This window comes from Athene cunicularia (genome assembly GCF_003259725.1).
Source record: "Athene cunicularia isolate RWA chromosome 2 unlocalized genomic scaffold, athCun1 chr2_part1, whole genome shotgun sequence".
Lineage (NCBI taxonomy): Eukaryota > Metazoa > Chordata > Aves > Strigiformes > Strigidae > Athene > Athene cunicularia.
In genome coordinates this window covers 130,409,631-130,434,406 of record NW_020799095.1, presented here as the reverse complement: position 1 = coordinate 130,434,406, position 24,776 = coordinate 130,409,631, and the positions used below count along the sequence as shown (strand labels likewise).

General features: G+C 36.8%; 1 protein-coding gene across 1 annotated transcript in view; it reads right to left on the bottom strand.

The window, feature by feature from the left end:
* Positions 1-24,776, bottom strand: part of VPS13B (vacuolar protein sorting 13 homolog B) — a 477,299-nt gene that overhangs the window by 445,395 nt on the left and 7,128 nt on the right. The window contains 1 exon segment of the mRNA XM_026841594.1: positions 22,685-22,828. Within this exon segment, the coding sequence (XP_026697395.1) occupies positions 22,685-22,828 (144 nt within the window).

The window sequence follows — 24,776 nt, the reverse complement described above, 5'->3', positions numbered from 1 at the left end:
GGGTGTCACTGCACTTGGTAAGCCACTGCTGCATTTCACTCATTTCTTTTTGGACTCGCTATTGTTACTGTTGTTCTCTTGTTACATTTAGTAAATTCTTTTTTATTCAACCTACAAATTCTCTTCTTTTTGTCCCTCCCCCATTTCACTGGGAAGGGGGGAGAGGTAAATGGCCAACCTCATGATGTCTGGCTGCCAGCTGGGTTCAAACCTCAACAGGAGTTTTTAAATGTAAAATTAATAACAAAACCCCTTCTCCCAAATCTGTATCAATCATTTTGAATAATTTCTCTTTTATCCCTGGTCTAACTCGCAATGAAAGAATGAGTACCCATTTAAAATTAGGGAGGAAAGTGAGTGTCAGCAAGAAATAGAAGTTGAGTGCCCAAGGGAACAAAATAAATATTCTGAAAGGAGCTGGGGAGATGGGGACAGGACTGTTACTGTTTGGTGCTCAACTGCGCACTCCAGACACATGCAAAAGTAACAGTTTAAAAATTGGTCAACAGGGTGGAGAAATAATATTCGAAAGAACTTGGGGAAAAAAATATGTACAGAAAAACTAAAAGCCTGGAAACATCTTCTCATCTCATACTATGCCAAGCAGGAAAACTCAGGGAGCATTTAGTGTGGAAGAAAAAAAATTATGTATCTTGTTCAAATCAAACCATGGAACATCATCAGTAACAAAATTATTGAATAACATAGGCCAAGGAATATGTTTAAAACTAAATTCACAAAAATGTTATCTTAATTCTTTAATTCATCAGGTTTTTATCTATTCATTTACATTAACAAATTTGTTTTATAAATTTAAGTTTGACATGAGCAATCACAGGTAACACCATTAAGTCATCAACTCATTCAGGTTTCTCTAACACTTACCATTTTACATGGTATATAGTTTTGGGGATGGAAGACAGCTTTAGCTTCTTCAAAAACTAACTTAAAACATACTACCCACAACACTAAATTCACTGAAGCGCAACTGCATTCATACCAAATGAAAAGAGAACTTTCCTTGACTGATGCTTTTTATCTGCAGTTCTGAAGAGCAGTTGTAACAGGTAATTCCATTATTCAGAAAGCAAATCCCTCACTTTACAAAAAGAGTCTTGGTGTGAATTTTAGGTAATACCAATAATTTAAGGACTATCCTAACCCAGGATTGTCCACCCATGGCAATGACCCAGGGATAAGGTTCATGCTTTTTAGCCATAGTCCATCCACTCCTGAATCCACCACAGACACCCTCCACTTACTCTTTCCAGGCAGGTCTCCTCACTACTGTCTTTCCCTTCCTTCCCCCTCAAAGAGCCTGTGGCCAAATATCTACCCCATATCTCACAGAGAAGGTTAAGCTATATCGGACTTGTGCCTACAAAGTTGGACACTGCGACTATCACTTCTGAATGAGTCCTATATATCATTAGCATAAATAAACAAGTAAAATTCTAAAAACTATATTCAACATAAAGTATTGATACACACATATTGTTAAAGTGCTCTGGAAATATAAAGCTCTACAACATGACAGTTTGAGCAACTTTTTTTTTCCTGAAATCTTGACTAAGCACGGTCAACTGATTCTAAGGGCTGGTCTTTCAAGATTTATTGTTGGTGAGGAACACAAGTTTGTGCCTCACTGTACAAAAAAATTAAGTATTTGTTTTATACTATATTAAAAAAAATACATCTAGCTTTCATACAGCTAACTAGCTGGCACTTCCAAATTTCCTGCTCAAGAAGGTGAGATGCAAAGAATGACACACCTCCACTTCATACTGAACAAGTACAGAAGTGTTGGGTGCTAAATAATCCTTTCATATCTATGTGAGCCTCAGTTTCTAAGCTTTAATACAAGGTTCAAACATACAATATACTACATATCAAGAACATTACCACAGGACATGACTGTGGCAATAGATCATATTAATACAAGTCTCTTAATATAATCACACAGGGATATCTAAATATCCATCTTTTTAAATATACTGAACTGTACTTCCCACTTTCTATATGTTTTTAGAAACATGATCTGGCAATTAGAACTGCATCCTGCTCCCTTTGTGGAAGCACACAGGCACATTTACATGTAGGTAAGAATTTATACCAAATGAACAGCCTTTTTTCAGCCACATGCAGTCATTTTTTAAACTATCCCATACTCTGCAAGCATTAGGATGAACAAATATAGTTTAAATAGAAAAAGCAATATGAAAATTAATGTAAGATACAATTAAAGAGTTGCAGTTTCAATGCAACAGTGGAGATAGATAATCTGTGGCTTTTTCCCGCCACTCAGGTTTACACTCCAGTGTGAAACACTTCCCTGTCTGATAAGGTTTTTAAAATGTGTAGAGACCATAGACTGCTTTAGTCTAAGAAACAACAGTGCTAAAAACATACAATGAAAAACATTTATTTACTACATAAGAGTATGCTTGGTTTAGAAAACTAAGCAGAAGTTTAGATTTTCTTTCTTTAATGCAAACCACCCTCACCACTACATCATTTTAGGTCAATCACAACAAAATTACTTAAACGTATTTGGATTTGGAATATTACATTTTTTCTGATATCAGATTGAAGACTTCTTAAGCTACAAACACAACAAGAACTAAACATCGCAAAGCCTAAGATGCATGATGTGAGATAGCAGAAGGCTCTAAAGACACTCCTCTTGTTTCCACATGATAGGGCCAACTGGGATATGTTCTAGAATAAAAGTTTTGCAGTGTAATTAGGCGCTAAAGATGAGTCACCAAGACACTAGCTTTTCACTTTCAAAGAGCTCTGATTAATGCAAATTACTGATGAAACCGTATTTGTCACCTCCTGTTGGTTATGTTTAAATAAGGTACACAGAACTCAAGACATTTATGGATGGTGACCACTTTGATTATGTACACATTCCTAAAAGCAGGGAAGCACTTCAAAGCTGCTGAAGGATCACAGATTAAAAAAGATAGGAATTACCAAGTTTCACAGTACTGCACCTTCTCTTTCCTTATCAACTGTGATTTACAAGTGCTGAAAGTAACAACATAGAGTAAGTAACTCTTTGCAGTAGCTTTGGGTTCTATCCCAAAGGGCAAATGATCAAAGATGGCAGGAACATTTCTCTTATGCAGAACACGTGTATGTTAAGTTTTTTTAACAAGATTAAATTCTCACAAAAATATTTTTAACCAACTCTAATTTCAACTTCAAAAGTCTTCAAAAGCACCACAAACTGAGGGCCTCCAATGTCAATTTTTGCTGACTGCTCCATCAACAGCATGAAGGACAGAAAACTGCAGGAAGGGAAGAGGTAGCACTGAAAAGTAGTCAGGCTTTTCAGTTGAATTAAAAAAAAAAAAACAAACAAACAAAAAAACCACAAGACAAACAATGCACAAGAGCTGCTTATCCAGTCTAAAACTTGGGTATGTTCCACACAGTGCTGAGGAAGCAAGTATGAAGAAATAACACAGTGCACATCACAACACAGAGGACTTCTTTTTCCATCCCCACCCCCTTTATTCTCTCCCTCACTGCTCCTACGCAAATGTTACACTTGGCTTAATACATTCCATTATGCTTAAGCCTGTCCATCCATCCATCCATACTCATGCAACCAAAAGATGACATAGCTCATTTTGCCAAATAAGTCATTAAAAAAGTATACACCAGCTACAGACCACTCATCCAGTTGAGTCCTCTCCTATGCTTGCTACTGTTAAAACTGCCAAATTTCTGTCTCACAACCTCCATAACAAGTTGTAAACATTAAATCCTCCTTGTCTTCCTAATGTCTGAAGGGAGAAAGTATTCTTTATTTCTGCCTTCCACCCTAGAGTCTCATGTTGTTCCCCTGCTGCAAGTGCTATTAGCCCAGAGCATGCAAGTGGGAGAGCACCAGCCCTGTGGCAGTATATATCAGAAAGAATCATTAAACCACCAAGTCGAAGTTTTCTCTTGTATTTTCAAGTGTGCAGTAACAAGGCCAGAGACGTTCAACTTCCTAGGGCTGCTAGCCCTAAAAACATCCTGATCACATTTTAAAAAAAAATCCTCCATAAGTCTACCCAAAAAACAACAAGCTTTCAGACACCAAACTAATTTTTTGGGTGATATATGTTAGCCCAAGGAAGACACTTTATTTACGGTAGCTCTAAAGATAAGGAAAATTAGTAAATGTATAGACACTTTCTCATAAGAAAATCAGATTAGATGATCAAAAAACTCCTGTTGGTCTTAAAAGCTTATTCATCCACAATAATAGGAAGCTTCTTCAATAGTTATCTACTCCAATATTGGCTACTGAATAATGCCAAAAAGGACAGAATAGTAGATGATCAGAAATGAAGGTGAGATAGTACGACAAAGATGACAAAAAACAAAGGAAACAAAAAAGCATAGTAGAAAAAAACCCAAAAGTGCTCCTTAAAAACAGCATCTTTAATACATAAGAAATACTACCCTCACTGAAGAGTGCTAGTCATAGCATGGCCAGTCACTAGCTTAATCCAAGGAAGAAAAAAAAGTAGTAGACATTGCCCTTACTCTCTTTTACAGATATCTCTTTTGCTACATAAAACTCAAATGCATGACTGTCTCTCTGCAAGGTTTTAAAATTTACTAAATGGATTATTATATATAAGATCTGTAAGTTTACCAAAATAGTTTGGAAGAAGTTATGAAAATGACTCTCTGAACAACAGCCAAACCAACTAGCATGAGAAAATTCCCATAAGCATCTCACAGCAATACTTCAATCAACTACAATATACTAAATTGAACTACACAGAGAGCGGTAAATCTTAGTTCCAGCATTATTAAATGGAAAAAGAAACCTCACTCACATTTGACAGTAAATTTTAATTTGGCATCTGAATGTAAAACTACGTCCAATAATTGATTTTTATCATATAGAGACAATTACATACACAACTATTACTAGATGTATATTAAATACTGCAAGATCTATAGAAGTTATTGGAAACAGGTTTTTTCCCCATACCAATGTACAGTTGTTTAGATGACTACCTTTTAAACCATCTGATTCTCCCATGGCTCAATGTTCAGAAATTAGGTGCCAGTATGCACCTCAAATACATCCAGTTGTTCCTGATGTAAAAGAGCCCCATACAAAACAATATAGTTAGAATAAAGATACTGTGTTTATGCATTTCAGATAAAAATGCAAGGCATGTTTGTTAACTCTACACACCTAGAAAGGCTGGGTTTTTTTCCAAAAGGAGTTGTGTTTCTCATGTGGAAGAATCCTGAGTTTCGGAGTTAATTTGCCCCAGTATTATCTTCCAAGCAGAATTTGGGACATTCTCCAACTCAGGGTGGGGAGGTAGGAGGAAGCTAGCAGACTCAATTCATTAAAGCTTTTTCTGAAATCCATGCAGGTGGATTATTGTAGGTATATTACAAAATACCACCATGACTATATAACAGCAGGTTGTTATGAGATATTCAGTAAAACATTTTCTTGAATAAGAGTACAACAGCTGTAGCAAACCATGACCTCCAGAGAATCATGAAACTACCTGCTACTCACATGGTATTTTGTGCAGATCCCACTGTTAAGTAGGAAATTAAAATAGCTAAATATTTTCAAATTAATCTTTGGGCAACCAAACTACTGGTTTCAGAACTGCATTAAGGTCAATAAATATCACAGTAATTAAACACATGGGGTAAAGCTACTGTGAGTTTTGACAATTGGGGAACTGCTGGACCACACACAAGGTGAGGGAAGGGCTGTGGACAGCAATGGATGAGATGGCCAACCTTGGGAGTCAGGGGCTTTGCAGACTTCTCAGCAGGTACCATAAGGGCAGCGAAACAGTAACAGTGCTGTCCCCAAGCTGATCTTCTGCAGCATCTTAAGCGCCACACTTTGTAGCAACAAGAAGCCTTCTGCATAACCTACATACTCAGTGCTTGGGTCACACAAAAAAAAAAAAGTTAGCTATCTACACTGAACGCCAACAGGCAGCTAGTTTCAATACAGCAGAGACTAAACCCCAGTGAGTATTGTCCCTGAATATGTACATGTATTAGAGATTAGTTTTGAAGTTCGATAAACTTATCAGTTTTATTAGGGATTTTTTCCAACAACTTACACCTTGCTAGAAGTCTGTCACTGCTGCTGTTACACAGGAACAAAAGAACTGATTTACCGAGCAGATAATTTAACCAGCAACATGTGGGAACATAATTATCTGCTGCCTTACCATAGACAAAACCCCACAAGAAACACACATATATAAAACCACACTGTGAACGCTCTTTCTACCAAATCACAAGGTACATTACTGTCAATACATTCTTTTCTCCAAGTCAGACTACAGCAAAATGAAAATAATGTACAAAAAAAGTGTACAAAAGTACTTGCATTTTATACTGCTATTGTGATTTAAATTTGTATTTAAATGCATAGTATCCATCACTGTTCTCTAATGTGTTAAAGTATATATCTGTGTTCCATGAAAGGGGTGATTTTAATTAGGAGATTGGAAAAGCAATGACTCAAGAAAATGGATCATGAGAAGAGGCATGACATTCCAGTGATGCATTGACTTCACTCTTAAATATTTAGCATTCTAGTAAAAATACAGAAGTGGTTTTATAGAATCACAGATTTATATATGAGAAAGTTTTGGACAAAACATCAAATATTTAAACAGTTCATGGAATCACATTTTTTTTTAGAAATGAAAGTTCCCAAAAGAACAAAGAGAAAAACAGGACAAGGATAGTATTCCAAGAGAGTAAAGAAAAGGCAATTATTCCTAAAATAAACTGGTTTTCATTAAAAATATTATCAAATGAGAGTTTATAAACAGCTCTGTTTATAAACAGAATTGTGATAAAGACTACTACTATTTGTACTTTTTACTGCCAGAAAAAAAAAATACATCAGAAAATTCTATGAACTCTACCTCTGCTTACCAAGCCAACTGCAAATACTTTGAAACTCACACAAGAAATTGCGCAAGTGTTCAACATTTTAAATTCTTACATTCATCCAGATAGTCTATTAAAGGAATTGAGTTATTCTAATGGAATCCAAATCTGATTTTTTTTTTTTAGTTGTATAAATTTAATCTCAAAAAGACATACTATACAACTGGTTTTGTCAGATAGGCACTTATTAATCTTTAAGACTCAAACTTTAAGAAATAAATGTTTTCAAATACTGTAGACATTGATAAAAACTACTTTTGTCCTCTATTCTGATGCTATTTTAACTTTCAGCCTAGTTTAGATCAGGATTCTGAATTAAAAAAAATGTATGGAAGCTAGAACAGAACTGCAGGACAAGCTTCTAAGGCCTGGTTTTGTGACAGGGAGAGTGCTTAAATACCATTCATCTTCAAAATACAACATGAATCCTATCCAAAACTCAGGTCTTGCACACTCTAATTAAGGCAAAATAAATTATGCAATAGCTTCAATAAATATGTATTAACATTCAAAATTAAACAGCAATTGAAGCACTAGGGGCTTGTTAAGTGAGAGAGGTGGTTGGAGCAAGGAAGGGAAAGTTCAGAAAGGCAAAACATAAGCTCAGGAAGCAGAAAATAGCTCAGGTAGAGAATGGCATCTTACAGAGTAGCAGGTAGCAAAGCGTGTGGTGATCCAAAGTAAACAATGAGTAGAAGACTGAAACGTATGACATCTCTCAGGCAGTAAAGCTAAGAATCATTCTGAAAATGTTGAAGCCTACCAAACTCTTATATGCATGGTCTGATCCAGATGTCAACAAGCATCCATGTCCTCCCTTCCCCATGTCCTGCCTGCCCTGCTATCATTCCTAAAACAAGATTTGATACTGTAGTGAAAGCACAAATAAAGAAGTCTCCACACTATGCAAGACACATCTGTTATTCATTTAGAGTCACTACTGATTAATCAGTATATTCTTGAAATCAGAAATTACCATACTTCAGTATTTGTTTTTACACATCTAGTGACTTTCAGAAGCTGAACAGAACACAGATTTAGCCCCTGTTTCTTTTTGAACAGGACGCAACTTGTAGAGAACCAAAACCAGAGCAAAGACAGAATGTATATTAAGAAATATACTTGTGTTTCTTAAATTGCATAAAAAAGAGGATAACCTTGCATGAACAAAATCATTTTATTCAATAATAAGAGTAAACATGGCAGAACACATGAATTTATACTCAAGAACAGAAATAAATACCAAGAAGATTTTGATTTGTACAAGGAGCTATATCAAGCCAGCACAGATGACAAGATCATACCATATCTGAATTTATCACAACAGTGTTCAGTGATGAAAAAAAATCATCATGTAAAAAGAAAGTTTTTATGCTATTATGATCTGAATGTGTTCATAAGGTTACTTATAGAAATCACTTAAGAAAGCACTACGTATCTCCCTAGAGGCAGGCATAAACTCTGAAAATAACAGAATGCCACATTTACATCCTTGCTTTCTGCCTATACAAGAATATTATACATAACTGTAATGCATAAGCCATTTGCAAAGATCTAAGAGATGTATTCTTTCAAGTGAAAAAACAATACAAACATGCTACACATTAAAGACACACTGTCCAGAATGGAGAAACAACCAAGCTACAAGTCACACACAACAGAGCAGCAACTTAATTAGATAAAACTCAATACTGAATAGTCCCAAAAAAGTGAGGGTCCTACTTTGACAAGCAGGAAAATACTGCTCTGTATTCTTCCAAACTTGATATCTTGGTTGGTTTTTTTGTTCTTTGGGGTTTTTTTTCAAAAAGACAAGACAAAGAAAGCCTAAAAACAACACTGGAATTTCACTAGAAAGAAAACACCATTTTGCAGAAATTATATTTTCATCAAAAATACCAGAAGTAAAATCACTGAGCAGGTATAACATGATCCTTTCTCAAGTTAATCTGTGTTATACATACACCGGCAGAAGTGAATGTCAGCTTTTGCAATTATATGCAGAGTTCACTTGATTTTACTTTACTGAGGACAGAAGTGCTTAAACAATCTGTATATGGGTAATAAACTACAGTTTTATAAGCCACATTTATGAGTGGAATACTCTTAGATATGTAATAAATGAAGAAAAGATGAGAGTATCATGACCTTTAGGTAACAGTGCTGAGAAGGGAAAGTTAACTGCAGAAGATTTAGCATTATCAACAACTAGAGGACTTCAGATGAGAACTGTTGTATACGTATAAATAGACAAAAAAAGATGTCCACCATTAACTCCATGTCACCCAATGGCTTTCAACTTTTATATGGATACAACCATAGTTCATTTTTGTACAAGTCAAGCAAAATAGAACATCCTTAACAGAGCAGGAAATGAAGTTTTATTCGTTGCACAAAATAAATCAACAAAAATGTAATGTCTATTGATGACAATAAAACCACTAGCATATGTACTCGGGACTCTGATCTATTCTGTCCACCAGATGCTCCCTCCTTGTGGAAGGCTGGTAAAAAGAATTAGAGTTCATTGTGGCTTAAGCAGATTTTCCTCATGCTGTTAAGTATTTTTCTAAATTTTTACTGCAAAAATCTTAATGTTCTTCATGATTGTAAGCAAATATCTAGGAGTAACAACCTATAGCCCACAGGCCATATGCAGTATGGCAGGACAATTCATCTAGCTTCTTCCCTTTGGCCTCCTCTCTTAAGAACCTCAGCTGCACACCAGATGACTGCACTAGAGCAGGCAGCCTGCTCCCCACAACCATTTTATCTAGGAGGCTTGTAGCCTCTCCCCCATAATATAATGAGCCCATATTTAAATGCACGCTGGGAAAAGGGTTGAAGAGCTTCCAGGAAAGATGGCCACTTCCCACTGCCAGAACAATGCATTTACCCCACAACTTCATCACTGTCCACATCTGAGGAACATATGGTAAAGAGGACCATCAGGAATAGGCTGAATGAACTGTATGGAGTCAGCAACACACTCTTGCCCACCCTCTTTGTCAGGTCTTCATCAGGCCCTGCTGGGGAAAAACCACAGGGCAAAAAGCTTAAAACACCTGGAACCCACTAGGGATGCAGGAAGGCAGAGGCTTCCAAAAGGCAGCAGAACTGCACTCATATACAACACAGCCCAGATGATACTCACCTAGAGAAAGTGGCCCAGAAGCCATGAAATATGGCACTCTCCTGCCACCAGGAATAAAAAACAAACTGAAGAGCAGTCCACCCACCCAAAGGACAGGAACACAATTGGTCTCCACAGTAGACAGCAGAGCAGCATTGATTGCATTGATCAGGAGATCACTCAGCTGACAGAACTGCATGGAAAATCCCTGGTGTTCTTTGAGAAGTAGTCCCTAATTATCAACACAAGTCACAAATATCAGGAGCTTAGGGCCTAGTTCTAAGTAATTACACATTACTACTGCTGCAGCAGCTGTTAGCTTATTTTAGGGAATCCTACACTAACCTGAAATGTTGAAAAACTCTTACAGGCTAACAGTAAAAAAAAAATATCTAATAAAACCAAAATACATTTTTATATTTAACTGAAAATACTGAAAATTAAATAACTCCAAGAGAGCTCTTTACATGACAAAGTCTTCCAGAAGAATGTTTCATGCATACAAAATAAAAAAGGGTAAAGCAGCTTGGTGTTATTCATCCTCTAGTTAGGTGCAAGGCATAAGGACTTATACTGAAAATTAAGGACAAACCCTTACAATATTCTGGACTCTTTAGACCGCTGCATTTTGACAGCTAGCCCTGCTAGACTCCAACTAGTCCAAAGCTGACAGGAGCCTGGGTAAAGGAAACCAAATGAGGATCTTCAGTAAGCCAAGGTGATGGCCTCAGGACACGATTACTTAGCAAGTCAAGAGGCAGAACCACTAAACAAACATGCTAAGGGAGGCGGGGAGGGAGGAAATATATTTATACACTTTTGTATTTCTGAATAGAGGAATCAAGTTTGTTCCATTTTCCCCGGAGACAAAGAATTAAGTATTTACAGTTAAAGTTCATGTTTATTTAACAGTTGGAGTTAAACTAAGAAGATGACTGAGACAGCTGGATGGACCAGGATATTGCCAGCAGCACAGTACTTGAGGTTCTACGGCCTGTAAAAATTTAAGACAATGAGTTTTCATTAGAGAAGAAATTTAAACCTCAACATTTTCCCAGTCTTTTGGGAAAAGGGCAGCTTGCTAGGACAGAGTTTATTACAGCCTGTAAGTGTTCAAAATAAAACACAATCTACATCAGTTGTCCATCAAAATTATTTAGCAGGAACCACTCTTTAAGTACAAGTATTTTAAGGTAAGTCACAAGCAATAGATGAATAAACAGAATTTTTTTCCTTAAGCTCAATAACTGTATCTAGTAAGTTATAATTAAAATCACACCCTGTCAGAGAAAATACCGCTCTTTCCAAAAGGAACAAGCTATAATTTCAGAGTACACTTTGTACTTGAAAGAATTAGGAGTATTTTGTCTTTTTGGAATTTTAAGATGCTTTTACCAAAGGTGGATAAATTACAGGTTTTTTCCACTACAAAATCTGTAATCATGCCCATCCTGAAATAGTAGGGTTTGCTATAATGAGGAGCTAAAACACATTCCAACAAATTTAACTATGCTTTAATCTATCAACAAACGAGGAAAAACTACTTCCTCTCCAAGGAAATATTTTTAAATGCATTACCTCACCTCATTCCCTGTTAAACCATACTAATCCAAACTCTTCACCCAACTACATGAAACAAAGCCAGATTGTAGGGTCCTGATTTGATGTCAGCTGAATGGGGACAAATCTGGAATTACTCCAAAGTAAATCAATTGAGGCATTCCAGATCTACGCCGGGGAAAGTTCAATCAGAATCTGACCTTAGACTTCTAGGAATTATGCCAAAGATGATATATAAATCCTTTCACCCTATACCTTGGAACAAAGACACTGACTATTGCTATAACTAGGTCAGAAAAAAAGCTAAGTAAAATCAGTAAAGGTACAAGGATTATTCTTAATCTTTCTACTTTATAGACCTGTATCTACACAGCAGAACAGTTTATCTGCACTTTATAAAGAGAAATACACCACTTAGATGTTAGTATTTGCATTTGCCTTAGTAAACCTATACTCTGGAATATAAAATCAGCAAGATCGTAGTATCCAAGTTTCAACTGTTATATCTATTTGCACACCTGCAGAATTAAAACAAATACTTTTGTTGTATTATACGTTCAGTAATCAAGCAGGTCAAAAAAAGAACAACATTGGGGTTTTCTCCTATAAAAAAACCCAAAGATCTGCTCTGAAATGCAGTTCTGTAGCGATAGTATTGCAGCAATCACTGTTTGTCTCTTCCTATGCAAATGGATTCCTTCCCAAAATTCAAGAATACGTACCATGACAGCACTCCCAGTTACCAGTTCACCAAATTAACCACAGCAAAAAGGAAACCAAATGACCTTTTCTAGATGGTGCATAATCATGAACAGTGAAGACTTCTGCCAAGAAAACCTTGTTCTGAAAGCAGCTGGTGCAGGTTTGAACCCCGAGCTGCATAACAGCAAATGTAACTTCACCTAAAATTTGAAATTCAGTTTCATCAGGGATGTACAAGCCAGCTTCTAATCTCCAAACACCTTAGTCCACACCACAAGGAAGGATATGGACTGCAGCAGAGAGGAATGAGTCTGCTGGCTGGCTAACACAGATTGACTCAGTTTGTTACCTGTCCAGGACTATCCTCAGAACAGTTCCTCAAACAGATGAACTTTTATATCACTGTCTGAGCTGTCTCCATAGTCAGTCTCCCAATATATAAAGTTACAGATACAGCATTTGTATTATGTTTTGAAGTGCTGGTACTCAGGATACTTACGTGTTTCCAAAATCATTATGTGTTAACAAACAAGTTTCAGGCAAGATGTGCCATCTTCTAATTCTGATGGGATATACTTGTACATATCTGTATGTGACAGGCAGTATCACAGAAAGATTAATAAACTCAGAAGCACATGTCATTGTATTCAAAACAGTCATTCTGAAGCAACTCCTAAGTTGTGCAATTAGTAGTTTTCTTAAGTTTATTCAAAATGCAATAGTTTGTTCAACTCCACTGTACCTCCATGCATGCCAAAGTATCTGTGTTTTGAAGGTTATAAGTGTTGGAGTGCAAAACACTAAAAGCATGAGATACAGAGTTAAAGAATTGTCTTCAGGAGGGCTGATGTCAGGAGTGAACTTCCAGAAGACCTAACCAACAGCCCAGTCACCCAGTAAGCCTCATGAAGTTTTCTCCAACATGAGCTGGCAAAGTTGATTTTAGAAAACTCATGTACATAGACACACATAAACCCTTTGTACTTGCACATATCCCAGAGACAGCAAATAGTTTAACACAGGTAATCTCATCTGAAATATATGAGCATATGCAAATCACTAACATTAACGGGAGGTATTGTTTTTTCTACCTACTGACCTGTTGACTTTTTTCTGTAGAAACATACTGCATTAAACTGCACTAAAAGCAATTCTAGTGTATTTATATTCAAATCCACCACAATTTTGAGACCCACAACATACTCCAAAGTTCTAAAATGCAAGTTACAATGGTCATCACTGCATAGCTCTAGTATTTAACTTATTATGCCATCCATTTCCTTACTATGATGTTGATTTGCTACATGTAATCCCTTAAAAAAAAAAAAAAGGTACTGGATACTATCCTAACTGGTACAGAACAAAAATATTATTTGCATTTCAGTGATGCACTAACTGGTGCTTTGCCAAGAGTTCAACCTGACATTCATTTTCCAAGTTCATTTGCAGCCTAGAAATCCCCTACTTATCTTCTTCCCCTTCTCCCTCCACACAGCAAATTCAGCTAATATGCTCTATAAACAACTGTAACATATACAACCTTAATGTAAATTTTCTAGAATATATCTGTACTACATAGTGTAAATAATCAGTCTGGGGTCTGCAGTTTTCTAGTGATTACAGAACATGTAAAGATGGTCCATGAAAGAACTTCAGAAGAAAAAATTGTCTGTTTGTTTAAGAAGTTAAATATACACTGACTACCATTCAGCTGGACATACATGACAGTGCCTGCCGACAAGAGAGTCAGAAAACTGAATTCACTGCTATCACTGCATTACTAAAAAATTGAATAAAAGTGAAGTTATGACTATGTAAAGTAAGTGCTATTCATGTTTCTTGTCCCAACTGTTCCTCCTTACCATCCAGCAAAAATGAAGTGAAAAACAGTGAGATGGGAAGCTGTCTTTACTATGCATAGACACATGCACACATATATATACACAAACGTAAAGAACCAGCTTTCTACGCCAGCACAGCACAGAGAAGTAAGTCTGCTGCTTCCTCACTTCTAACATCACAACTCTCCGAGCAATGGAATCTCAAGCAACAACGTAGGCAATAGGGAACTAAAGTTTTAAATGAGTAAAAGCAGCAACATCAGCTTCCTTGTGAGACAAACTCTTCCCCTCCACATGGGCAACACTACTGAACTGTCAACTTTTGAACTTCTTCACAGGCAAAATTGGAACAACAACAAACATGGGACATGTATGGATATTAAGTGTCAAAGAAATGCTTAAGAGGTAGCTCACTAAAGTGAAATTGTATTGCAGGACAGAACTTGTACAGAGATGAGCAAAGAAACATGATTACCCATGCACAAAAGAGAACCACCTGCTTTTGGTTAAAATAAATAATACAGATTTTGTTAACACTGGCATTTGGCATAGGTTTTTAAGTTTTCATGTGCATGACTAAAGAGAAACGTGCATATGTGAGGGTCAAACAGTTTTACTGGCTGTTGGCATACATAATTCCGTTTTCTTATTTTGTAGGGGTTTTCTGTTTTGTTTTAATTAGAACATAATTTGCCAGTGGCAAGTAACAGTCAAATACTAGAATCAATTTTATAGAATATTACAGAAGCAAAAATAAAAGAGGAAAAGGGGGAGAGACACAGAGAGAGCAATGGGTTACTTGTGCCTTACTAGATAACAATAAAATATTCTCAACAATATGCAAGTTTCCACAACTAAGACATGGGGAAACACTTCAACCAGGACGTACTCCCAGCACGGTTTGTAGCTTCTGCGCCAATAAATCTCTACTCCTAATACACTGCAGTTCCAGGGAAAGTCTTACAGATTGGTATCTAGCTCTTGTTTTCAGAAACGATAGCTCATGTGCAACAAGCTCATAATACTTTAATTTTCAGCAAAATCCTATCCAGCAAATTCCCCATCACCAGTAGCAGTACTGAGAAAAATTTAACATGTTTATGAATATTTCTCAATTTAACACTAATTTTTGAGATTCTGAATTCGCACCATGGTATTTCTCAAACAATTCAGTTTTGAAAAGGATCAAATCTGCTTCTTTACTCCCTATATTGAACTGAAATCACAAAGTGCATTAACATGGCATTGTAATAGACACTAGGTCCTGAATATTTTCTAGTCCCAGAAAACTCGGGGAGGGGGGGGGAGAAGCACTGGCTATCATTCAGAAAGGCCAGTTCAGTAAGTCAGCTAATAACCACTCAATATATAATTTAGTGGGATGAGATTGTTCAGACAAGGATGCATTTAGACAACACACCTAAAGCAGAGTTGAGCCTCTCCTACACTTGCTGTCTTCTCTGTATGACACCTTCAGCCCTCACTGGATCACCCAGCAAGCTCATTCAACACACTAACCCAGAACAAACAAAGAAATCAAGCAACTTCATCACCTTTTGGGGGCTGATTCTGTTTTCTGAGAGATAAGCAAATTTTCCAATTCAGACAACACATGGGAAAAAGTAGGCTAAAGCTGGAAGCAAGATGGAAAGCACTGAGTGAGCTCCATCAGCCAAGTAAACTGAAGGAAAGACAACAAGAATCAAAGCAAAAGACTCATAAACCTAAGGAGAGCTGCTGAGATATTATTTCATTAATTTTTGTCAAAATCGTATTTTACAGAACTTGGGAACACTTACAGAGAAAAATTAGACCTTACATGGTGAAGACGTTATGAAAAGAAGAGGAATAAACTTCTATAGCCAAATATCAAAACATAATTATAGCTAATGTGGAGTTCTAAGTAGAAAGGAGAAGCTAATTAGGAAGTCAGTGCCCACATTTTCAGTGTTTAAAAAAAACCATCCACACTTAGAAATTTAAAAAAAAAATAAGGGAATAACAGAAATAAGGTGGGGGAGTGAATAAGACTAATTTTAAAGTGTCTGCCCAAAAGCCAAAGGCTTTAAAAAAAGTACAAATCAGAAACACATGTTGCATAAAGCATTGATTTCTGCTGAAATATGAGTTGATCCAGAAAACAGCATCCACATCTATTTTAGAACAAACCCATGAAATTGTGTTCTAGTAATCTGCTCTGAAGAAAAAAAAATTCAAAGCATAGGAGAAAATAGTAATGTATTAAACTACTAAGGTTGAAATATTATGACAGATTCAAGAAATTCAGCACTATGCAGGATCCCCCAAAATATTCATACACATGGAAAACTACTCCAACATGTCCAAAATTAGGATTATATCCTTCAAAAATATATGGCATCCTGACAAGGTTTCACCAAAATAAATGAGAGATTTCTTGCCTAGTCAGGTGTCCAAGGCAAACAAATCCTTCATTGTAAGCATGCTACCATCATCTGATTAAACAATGTATTTAGAATTACCTGTAAAGCTATGAAAGCTTAAAGGACCACTACCCAAAAAAACCCTCTCCCCTTCACATCCATCAGGTGAGTTTAATCTCACCTAACCTGTTTGTTCATTTAGCTGCCTCAGCCTTTCTCCATGTACTACTCCCTATCTGCATTACCCTTTCTTGTTGCTACTTGAGACAGACCTCCAACTGATGTTCTGCATAAGACCAACTAACTTAAAGGCACGCTCCAAACACGTTCCTTGTGCTAAGCTAACACCACCATAAATCTGATATAAATTGTGAAGTGTCTACTTCTGTAAATATGCTTCAGACTCTACAGCAAGTCAGAGAGGACTCCAGAAGAGCATTCTTGGAAACATAGCCTGCAGCCATCCAGTTAACTCAAACTTTACCTGCTGAAGGAAGAAAATGGGAGCTGCAGTCTACAGCTGCAGGGTTGTTTTAACAGCCTATGAAAATGTCATACATTAAATGACATACAGATCTAGTGCCACACAAGCACTTGAAAAAGAGCTCAGCCTTCAAACCCGAAACACTGATTTGGGAGTTAAAATAAAGGTCATGTGCACTTATATGGATAAAGAATTAAAAAATATATATAATCCATGTTTATACAAAAGTAAATATATTTCTTCAATTTGAAGGACAATTATGCTGGTTTTTCAGAGGGCAGTGGGTTCTTTAAAACTTAAAAAGTGTTATTTCATCTTTGGCAAGGCCATGTTTCCCAACACACAACAGACATCTTGAAAAGGCAGCAAGCCAGTCTAAACCAATATAGCCCAACAGTAATAAAAAGCAAATATTTAATTCTAAATATTTCAATTTTAGAAAATAAAAAAAAAGCAATTCAGAATAGATCACATGAAGCCTAGTCCATATGCCTAAAACAAAACAACTGTATAATAAAAGATACAAAGTATCACAACTCCCAACAAGGCAACTAGGGAACCTGAGGTCTTGAACCTCAAAAACCCAAAAACAAACCCCAACAGGTGACAGGCATTTTTACTTCTGGAAGAAAGCTGTCCTTAAACGGTGGTACTCCACCAGCATAGGCTATAAGGTAGTATGTCCATGTCAAATTAGCTTTACAGCTACCAGCACTGCACCATGAAAACTGTCTTTCAATCACTTCTTGCAAACTGAAGCAAACCATCAGTTTAGAAAGAGGTAGCTTGGGGACAGAAGGAATAAGGCAACAGGAATTTTAGAGCTAGACTTGTAAAATGAGAAAAGCATAGACTTCTTGCTCTCTACCAGTATTCAATTAGGTTCACACAGTACACAGGAGCACAAAATAAATTGTGGCAACAACTATGAGGGGTCTAAGCATGATAATGAGACCATACCTTGAAGTTTGTCAGCATGAAGGATATAAGGACTTCATGCCCAAGAAATAAATTTCATGACAATCTGAAGTGCAGCTGGCATGACTAAGCAGTACAGTGTCCACAACCTTCCTTGTTAATCACTGCATCCTCATATGCCTAAAATTCTTCCAATTTAGTCTGAAGTCTTCCTAACAAATAAACTCATACCATAATGTTCTGCTGTTTATACAGAGCTCAAGACACTCCTGGAAGTAGGACAGGAGTATTAATTTGCTCTCTTCAATCCATGCCAAATACATAGATAGCAAGCACTGGCCTCTGCCTGTAATACAGGATCCGCTTGACTACCACTGACAGTTTTCCTTTTTCTTCTAGTTTTTACATTCTGAAAGAGCAATTCTAGACTGTGTGCTACTTAAATCATTGTAAAAAATGACCAGAGTGATAAAAATCTCATTCAGGAAGATTAGATCCTGCTTTTTTACCATGTTAACTTTCTGCTGAACCCTTGGGTAAGAGGAACATACAACTGTACCACTGTCTTACAAAATACTAGAGGGATGTGCTTTTATAAAGGAGGAGAAGGGAAAATAAAAATAGTTGTGCTTGCACTATGTCCACAATGAGATGTTTTGTGAGAGGACTACTGTCACAGACATACTACCTACGAAAAGCAGAGAAGCAGGCATTAAACGTGGGTCAGACACAGACCTTCTGAACCTAGACAGCCAGAACAACTTCTTAAAAAAAAACCTCAGTTGGTTTAGTGGGATTCACCATGCTCCTAATCGGAGACCACACCATGGCTGGTGATCACAGAGTATTGATTCTATTAACAGCTTACATAAGACAACTGTTCTAATTCAGTTAGCAGCTGGAGTACATTTCCCTTTTAGTTTCACCTAAAAGGGAATCCAGGTCATTAGTTCTGAGACCATCCCACAATGGAGGTCAAGGCACAGTAAGCCTGGACAGCCATATTTCTTCAGAAGCACAAACTTGATCTGAACTACACCACAAAGAGGTACAGAGAGAAGGCCTTGTTCAGAAAGCAATAGGCAAGCAGAGAAAAGGCAACATTTACTTATTAGAAACTATTGCTCCAGCTGCTACAGGCACTGAAAACTAACTACACACACAACTCCTGGCAGCTTCCTTATCTTGCAATACCTACACCAACACAGAGCCATACCCTTACCTTGCATTCTCTTCATTACACTTAATTTGCAAAGTACATCCATCTGAATACCAGAAAAAAACTATTGAAAATCAAGGGCTGTTCTCCACTGTCTCCACAAAGTTATTATATTCTTTCAAAACCTTTTTTTGCAATGCCTCATAAAAGGAACAGTGCTTAATTGTCAGTATGCTGATCCAAACAACTACTTGGTTTCCCTGTGCCCCTGTAAGTGCTTGTAGATACTTAACAGCCTTCCATGATTCCATAATTATTTATCCTTGGGGTAGATACAGTTTCCATCTTCATATACATCAGCATATTCCTGACGCATGTGTCCTGATTAAAGGCAAGGACTGAAAAGTGAAGCAGTAACACAGATGCTACATTTCTCCTTGAATCTCTTCATTTGCGTCAGTTCCAAGACTAAAAGCCACAGAATTCAAGGTTGGAGGTAAAGATCAGTCTTGTGATTAGTTACAATGTCAGGAAGGTGAAGGAAATGGACACAGGCTTGTCATTCTCAATTTGCAGTCTGAATTTAAAGCCTCTGGTTGGCACAGAGGTATTGTGGCATGGAGGGGGGAAGAAAAATGAGCAAAGAATTTCAAATAGCTTTAAAAAAAAAAAAACAAGTAGAAAAGAAAAAAGTTAAGAAGGGTCCAACAGGACAAAAAACTCTTGGAGGGAAGCAAGTAAGTTTAGCAAGTGGATTTCAATTCTAGAAGTCCTGAGATTTACTATATAGACACAAGCAATGAGAGAAATACAATACTGGAATTTTAACTACGCTCTAAAACAATATGTAACATTCATTAAGAACAGTCTCATGGGAGTCAATTACCATAACTTAACAAATACAAATCAAGCAAACTTCAGAACCATATTTGTGCAAGAACACATTTCAAATTGTACTTACCAACACATTTAATGAATTTGATAACATTGTAAATGGTCGTACTTAAAGCTCAGTGCCTCAGGAGATTACATTCAGGAGCAAATAAAACAGGTACAGTTTCATTAAACTGACAGACCTCAAAAAGCAGTGCAAAATGCCTCACACTCAATTTCTACTTCAACTACTGGCATTAACCAAATTCATAAGCAAAAAGCACATACAAACCACGTCCAATAGAACATCACTGAGTGAAATTACCACTTACACAATATTTCTGCTTAGAAAAGGAGAATTTTAGCATAAAACTAGAAGTTGAGCCATTACTGTCTACTCCAAACTTTTATCTCAGCTGAAGAGATGCTGCAATAGCATAAGCAATAAAAACCCACCAAACAAACAAACTAACACTGAAACTGAACTAACAATGATACAGCAGTGTAACCGTAAATCACAGATATACAAAAGCATTCCGAGGGCTACTCTTCAAAAAACATACAAAGGGTTTTCTGCTCTCAAAAATCTGTAGGGTCCACTGAACAAGAGCTTCAAACAATGCCATGTATTTTAATCACCATACATCTTCAGAATAAACATTCTTTGAAACAGTCCCTTTCCAAAGAACACACATCACACTAAGTTGAGGTCAGAAACTTTAATTCTTACTCAGATGGAATTACGCATGTGCTCATTAGAGGTTTCACCTGCAGAAGGAAATATGGGATCAAGCCAATCAGTGTTTGATACTAAACTAAACTTTCTTGCTAATTAGTCTTCCCTGATACAAAGGTTCTTGGCAAGTTTCAGTTGGACCTAAATTCACCAAAAGTTCATTTTAGTACCATTTTCCACAGAAATATTCTATTTCATTCAGGTTTTTTATTCACTGATTACAAAGACTTTTATAGTTTTAGCCAAGTACACTGGCACACTGGAAGTTAGAACACAAGAATTTGTCAAAATATTTTCTTTTTATAAAATCTTTTCAAATAGTAATTTAAGAAATAAAATTCAAGCTGTCAACTTTTTTAACCATATCCTCAGAAAACAGCATAAAAGTGTTTTCATTTACATTCTTGTTAGTCAAAGATAATCCTTCTATGGCACAGACCCAAATTTTACCCTCCTGAGTGTACATACCACTGAATAATTTGTTCAAATGTCACTTGCAATTTTCAAAAATCCTTTCTTGCCTCTGAATCTTAAACATCTGTAACAAATACTTGTTTTGAGAGTGCTTTACATTCGTGACACTTGACCTTTTGCTGTATGCACCACAAAATTTAAGTTTCAAATACCATGCAAGCAGGAAATCTGATCATTCCAGCAGTAGCCATCTGCGTGGTCTGATATCAAATATTAGTTCTGGGTTGCACAAAGTCATGAGCTACAAATCTCTTTCTGCAACTTCTGTAATTAGTTGCAATTTGCTGCTTCTAAAACACATTTCTCATGGAACATCTGGCCTTGAAATCTTACCTTAACATTGGAAATGTACTTAGCATTTGGCTGTTGGTGTGCATACATGTGTGTATATGCACACACACACATGCACATAGATTAAGTGTAACTACAGAATCCAAGCGTATGCTCTGTAGGTGGCATACCTAGGACTACAGATTTCAACTTCAGCAGCAAAAGTCTTTTAGCTCTGGAACTGTAAAAGAATATTACAAGAAATATCAAACATAATGGAAAAGTGTTTTCCAATCTTCTTGCTGGCTTACATCTAATCATTGATGTTAAAGGTTAACAGCTCATCAAGCACCCTACCAGACACTTGAGAGCTTTGCACAAATTAGAATTTTCTTTTGCATGATCCTTAATATAACTGGAGGACTCTATGCTGAAATTGAAATGTGAACAATGCTTTTAAAAAAAAAAACACCAAAAAACAAAAAAACAAAACAAAAAAAAAAAAACACCACACTGACTAAAAAAAACCAACTTCAACATTAACATACCCAAGTACTTTTTTGTTAACTAAATTAGACATAACAAAATCAACCCACTACATGTGTCAGCTTCACTGTGTCAGAAGGAAATCTTTCCTGAGCCTGTGAAACAGTATAATGGACAAATTATTGCAACTAAACAAAAAGCCCTTTGAGACCTTTAGATGTAAGAAGTATTCCAAGTACACTCAAGCAAGTACTACAGCTTCTAAAGGGAAGAGAGAATTACTCCACGATCTTTAAAGCACTCCTTCAATAATAACATCACATCCTTTGAAAAATGCCCAATGCACAGTGGTGCCACACACAGCTGTCTCAAGCAACCATCACTGCTTCTTGGAAGGCAGAAGGCTACATTGCTTTTGTCTAGTCATAGAAAAAAATCTGGCAGAGCACTATTAACACACTTTTACATCTGTAAGAACACAGATATGGCTAATAAAGAATTAAGAATAAGCATGAAGGAAGACACTAGTCATGAGAATAATAATATTAGCCTCTCAAAAAAATAGGGAATGCAAATTCAAGTGCCTGATTCTTCAGGTGGCTTTAAATGAAGTGACCTATAGAAGATATTATTCTCATCAACCTCTCAATATCAGAAAAATATTCACCACATTTTTTTACCTGAGCTCCATCCTTTAATTTCAAGATGCATTCCATTGTATTGATAGTGATGACCACTGGTTCTGATCCCAATTTTGTCCATGGTACATGAATCCGAAGTTCATGAATATGCCCACTTAAAAAAGTAAATGGTAGTTTCAGCTCCTAACAACAAAAAGAGTGATTAATTAACTACTGAAACATATCAAAATTAAACACACATTTGTAGCATAGAATAGTACGGTTCTAGCACAAAACATAAGTCATAAATTCTCCCTCATCAGCAGTGTGCCACCGGGTTTGGCAACTGGCTTCATAATCGCTCTCACGCTTACAATTAGTCTGTTCAAGCGAGATATTTGTATTACCATGTCCCTGATAAAAGACAGTTTAAGACCACCCCTCTTGCATGAAGCTACTGCAAAATTCAAGGGACAAGGACAAGAAATGAACCAAATGAAAGTAAATACTTACACTGATATACAACCAGCACTATTCTGAGGAATTAAGCATTGATAAAGCCACAGTAAGGCAACTTCATCCAAAATATTTTAGTACTTTGAGTTGTAAGAGCTTGGTGCTTTTAAGACTGGCCCATTGTTGCCCCATTCATATCAAACTGCACAGTAAATACAGTTATTAAATTATTTGTTGGCAGAAATCAGACACCTTGCCAAGGCCTAACATGAATGTCACACTGCTTTAAAAAAAATGGTGCAGGTCAGTCCCCAACTCCTAACAAAAGCCTGGCACTTCACTCAGTCAATGCACAGATCACACCTCTATAGGACAGCCCCAGTGAGCCAGCTGCTGTATGCAAGGAGTCAACAGGAAACAAAGTGCCAAGGTTTAGACAAATTCTTTGGATATAAGTGTTAAAATTTCCTCAGTAGCTTCAGGGGTTCTCCTGGGAAACATGAGCTTAACAATGATCAGACAGAACAGTTAGGCTAGAGATCTCGTCCCAGGCCTAGAAATCAAGATTTAGAATTATGAAAATGAGTGCTTAGTACAAAATAAAGAAACAATATTTGATATTATGACAGAATTTGAAGTCAGCATTCTCAATACTAATGACGAGGCTTCAGTGATGATATATCATCTTTTCTGATCTATCCTGACATTTTTGGCTATAACGGGCTTCAAGCTTTCACGGGAAAAAAACAACACATGTCTTCACCTGGAGTTGCCCGGTGTTTATGTCTTCTTCTTAGATGCTGGGAACTACAGGTATGAATCTTCTCAGGTTAAGAAAGAAGTGAATCTAACTTTCCTAGATGTTGGGCAATAGTTTAGGCCGTTAGAATGGAATATTTTCAGTTGGAAGGGCCCTACAACAATCATCCAGTCCAACTGCCTGACCAATTCAGGGCTGATCAAAAGTGTTGTTAAGAGCATTGTCCAAATGCCTCAAACGCTGACATGCTTAGGGCATTGACCACCTCTCTAGGAAGCCTGTTCCAGTGTCTGGCCACTCTCTTGGTAAACAAATGCTTCCTAATGTCCAGTCTTTGAACTGTTCCAACGTGTCCTGTTACTGGATACCAGGGAGAAGAGATCAGCACCCCCCCTCTCCATTTCCTCTCCTCAGGAAGCAGTAGAGAAAAATAACATCTCCCCTCAGCCTCCTATTTGCCAAACTAGATGTGACCATGTCATAAGTTCAGAGTTGAAATAACCACTATTGCAACTGTGACAGGTCAGCATCCTGAGATAGCCTCTAATTAGTCACCCAAAAGAGAAATCAACTATTCTCACATGCAAATACCTAGCACCATCACAGCAAACAGCTGCTAATAAGAGCAATTTTAAGGAATACTCTCCATTCTGCAGCTGATACTTCTTCAGCCCTTCTACTGGTACTATGAAAAAGTTCATCTTGCATCCCAGTGCTAAGTATATTCACTGCTGACAAAATCTTCAAAGACAACCACACAAAACTATAGCTGCCTTTTCAAGATGTCTGTTGTGTGTTGGGAAACATGGCCTTGCCAAAGATGAAATAACACTTTTTAAGTTTTAAAGAACCCACTGCCCTCTGAAAAACCAGCATAATTGTCCTTCAAATTGAAGAAATATATTTACTTTTGTATAAACATGGATTATATATATT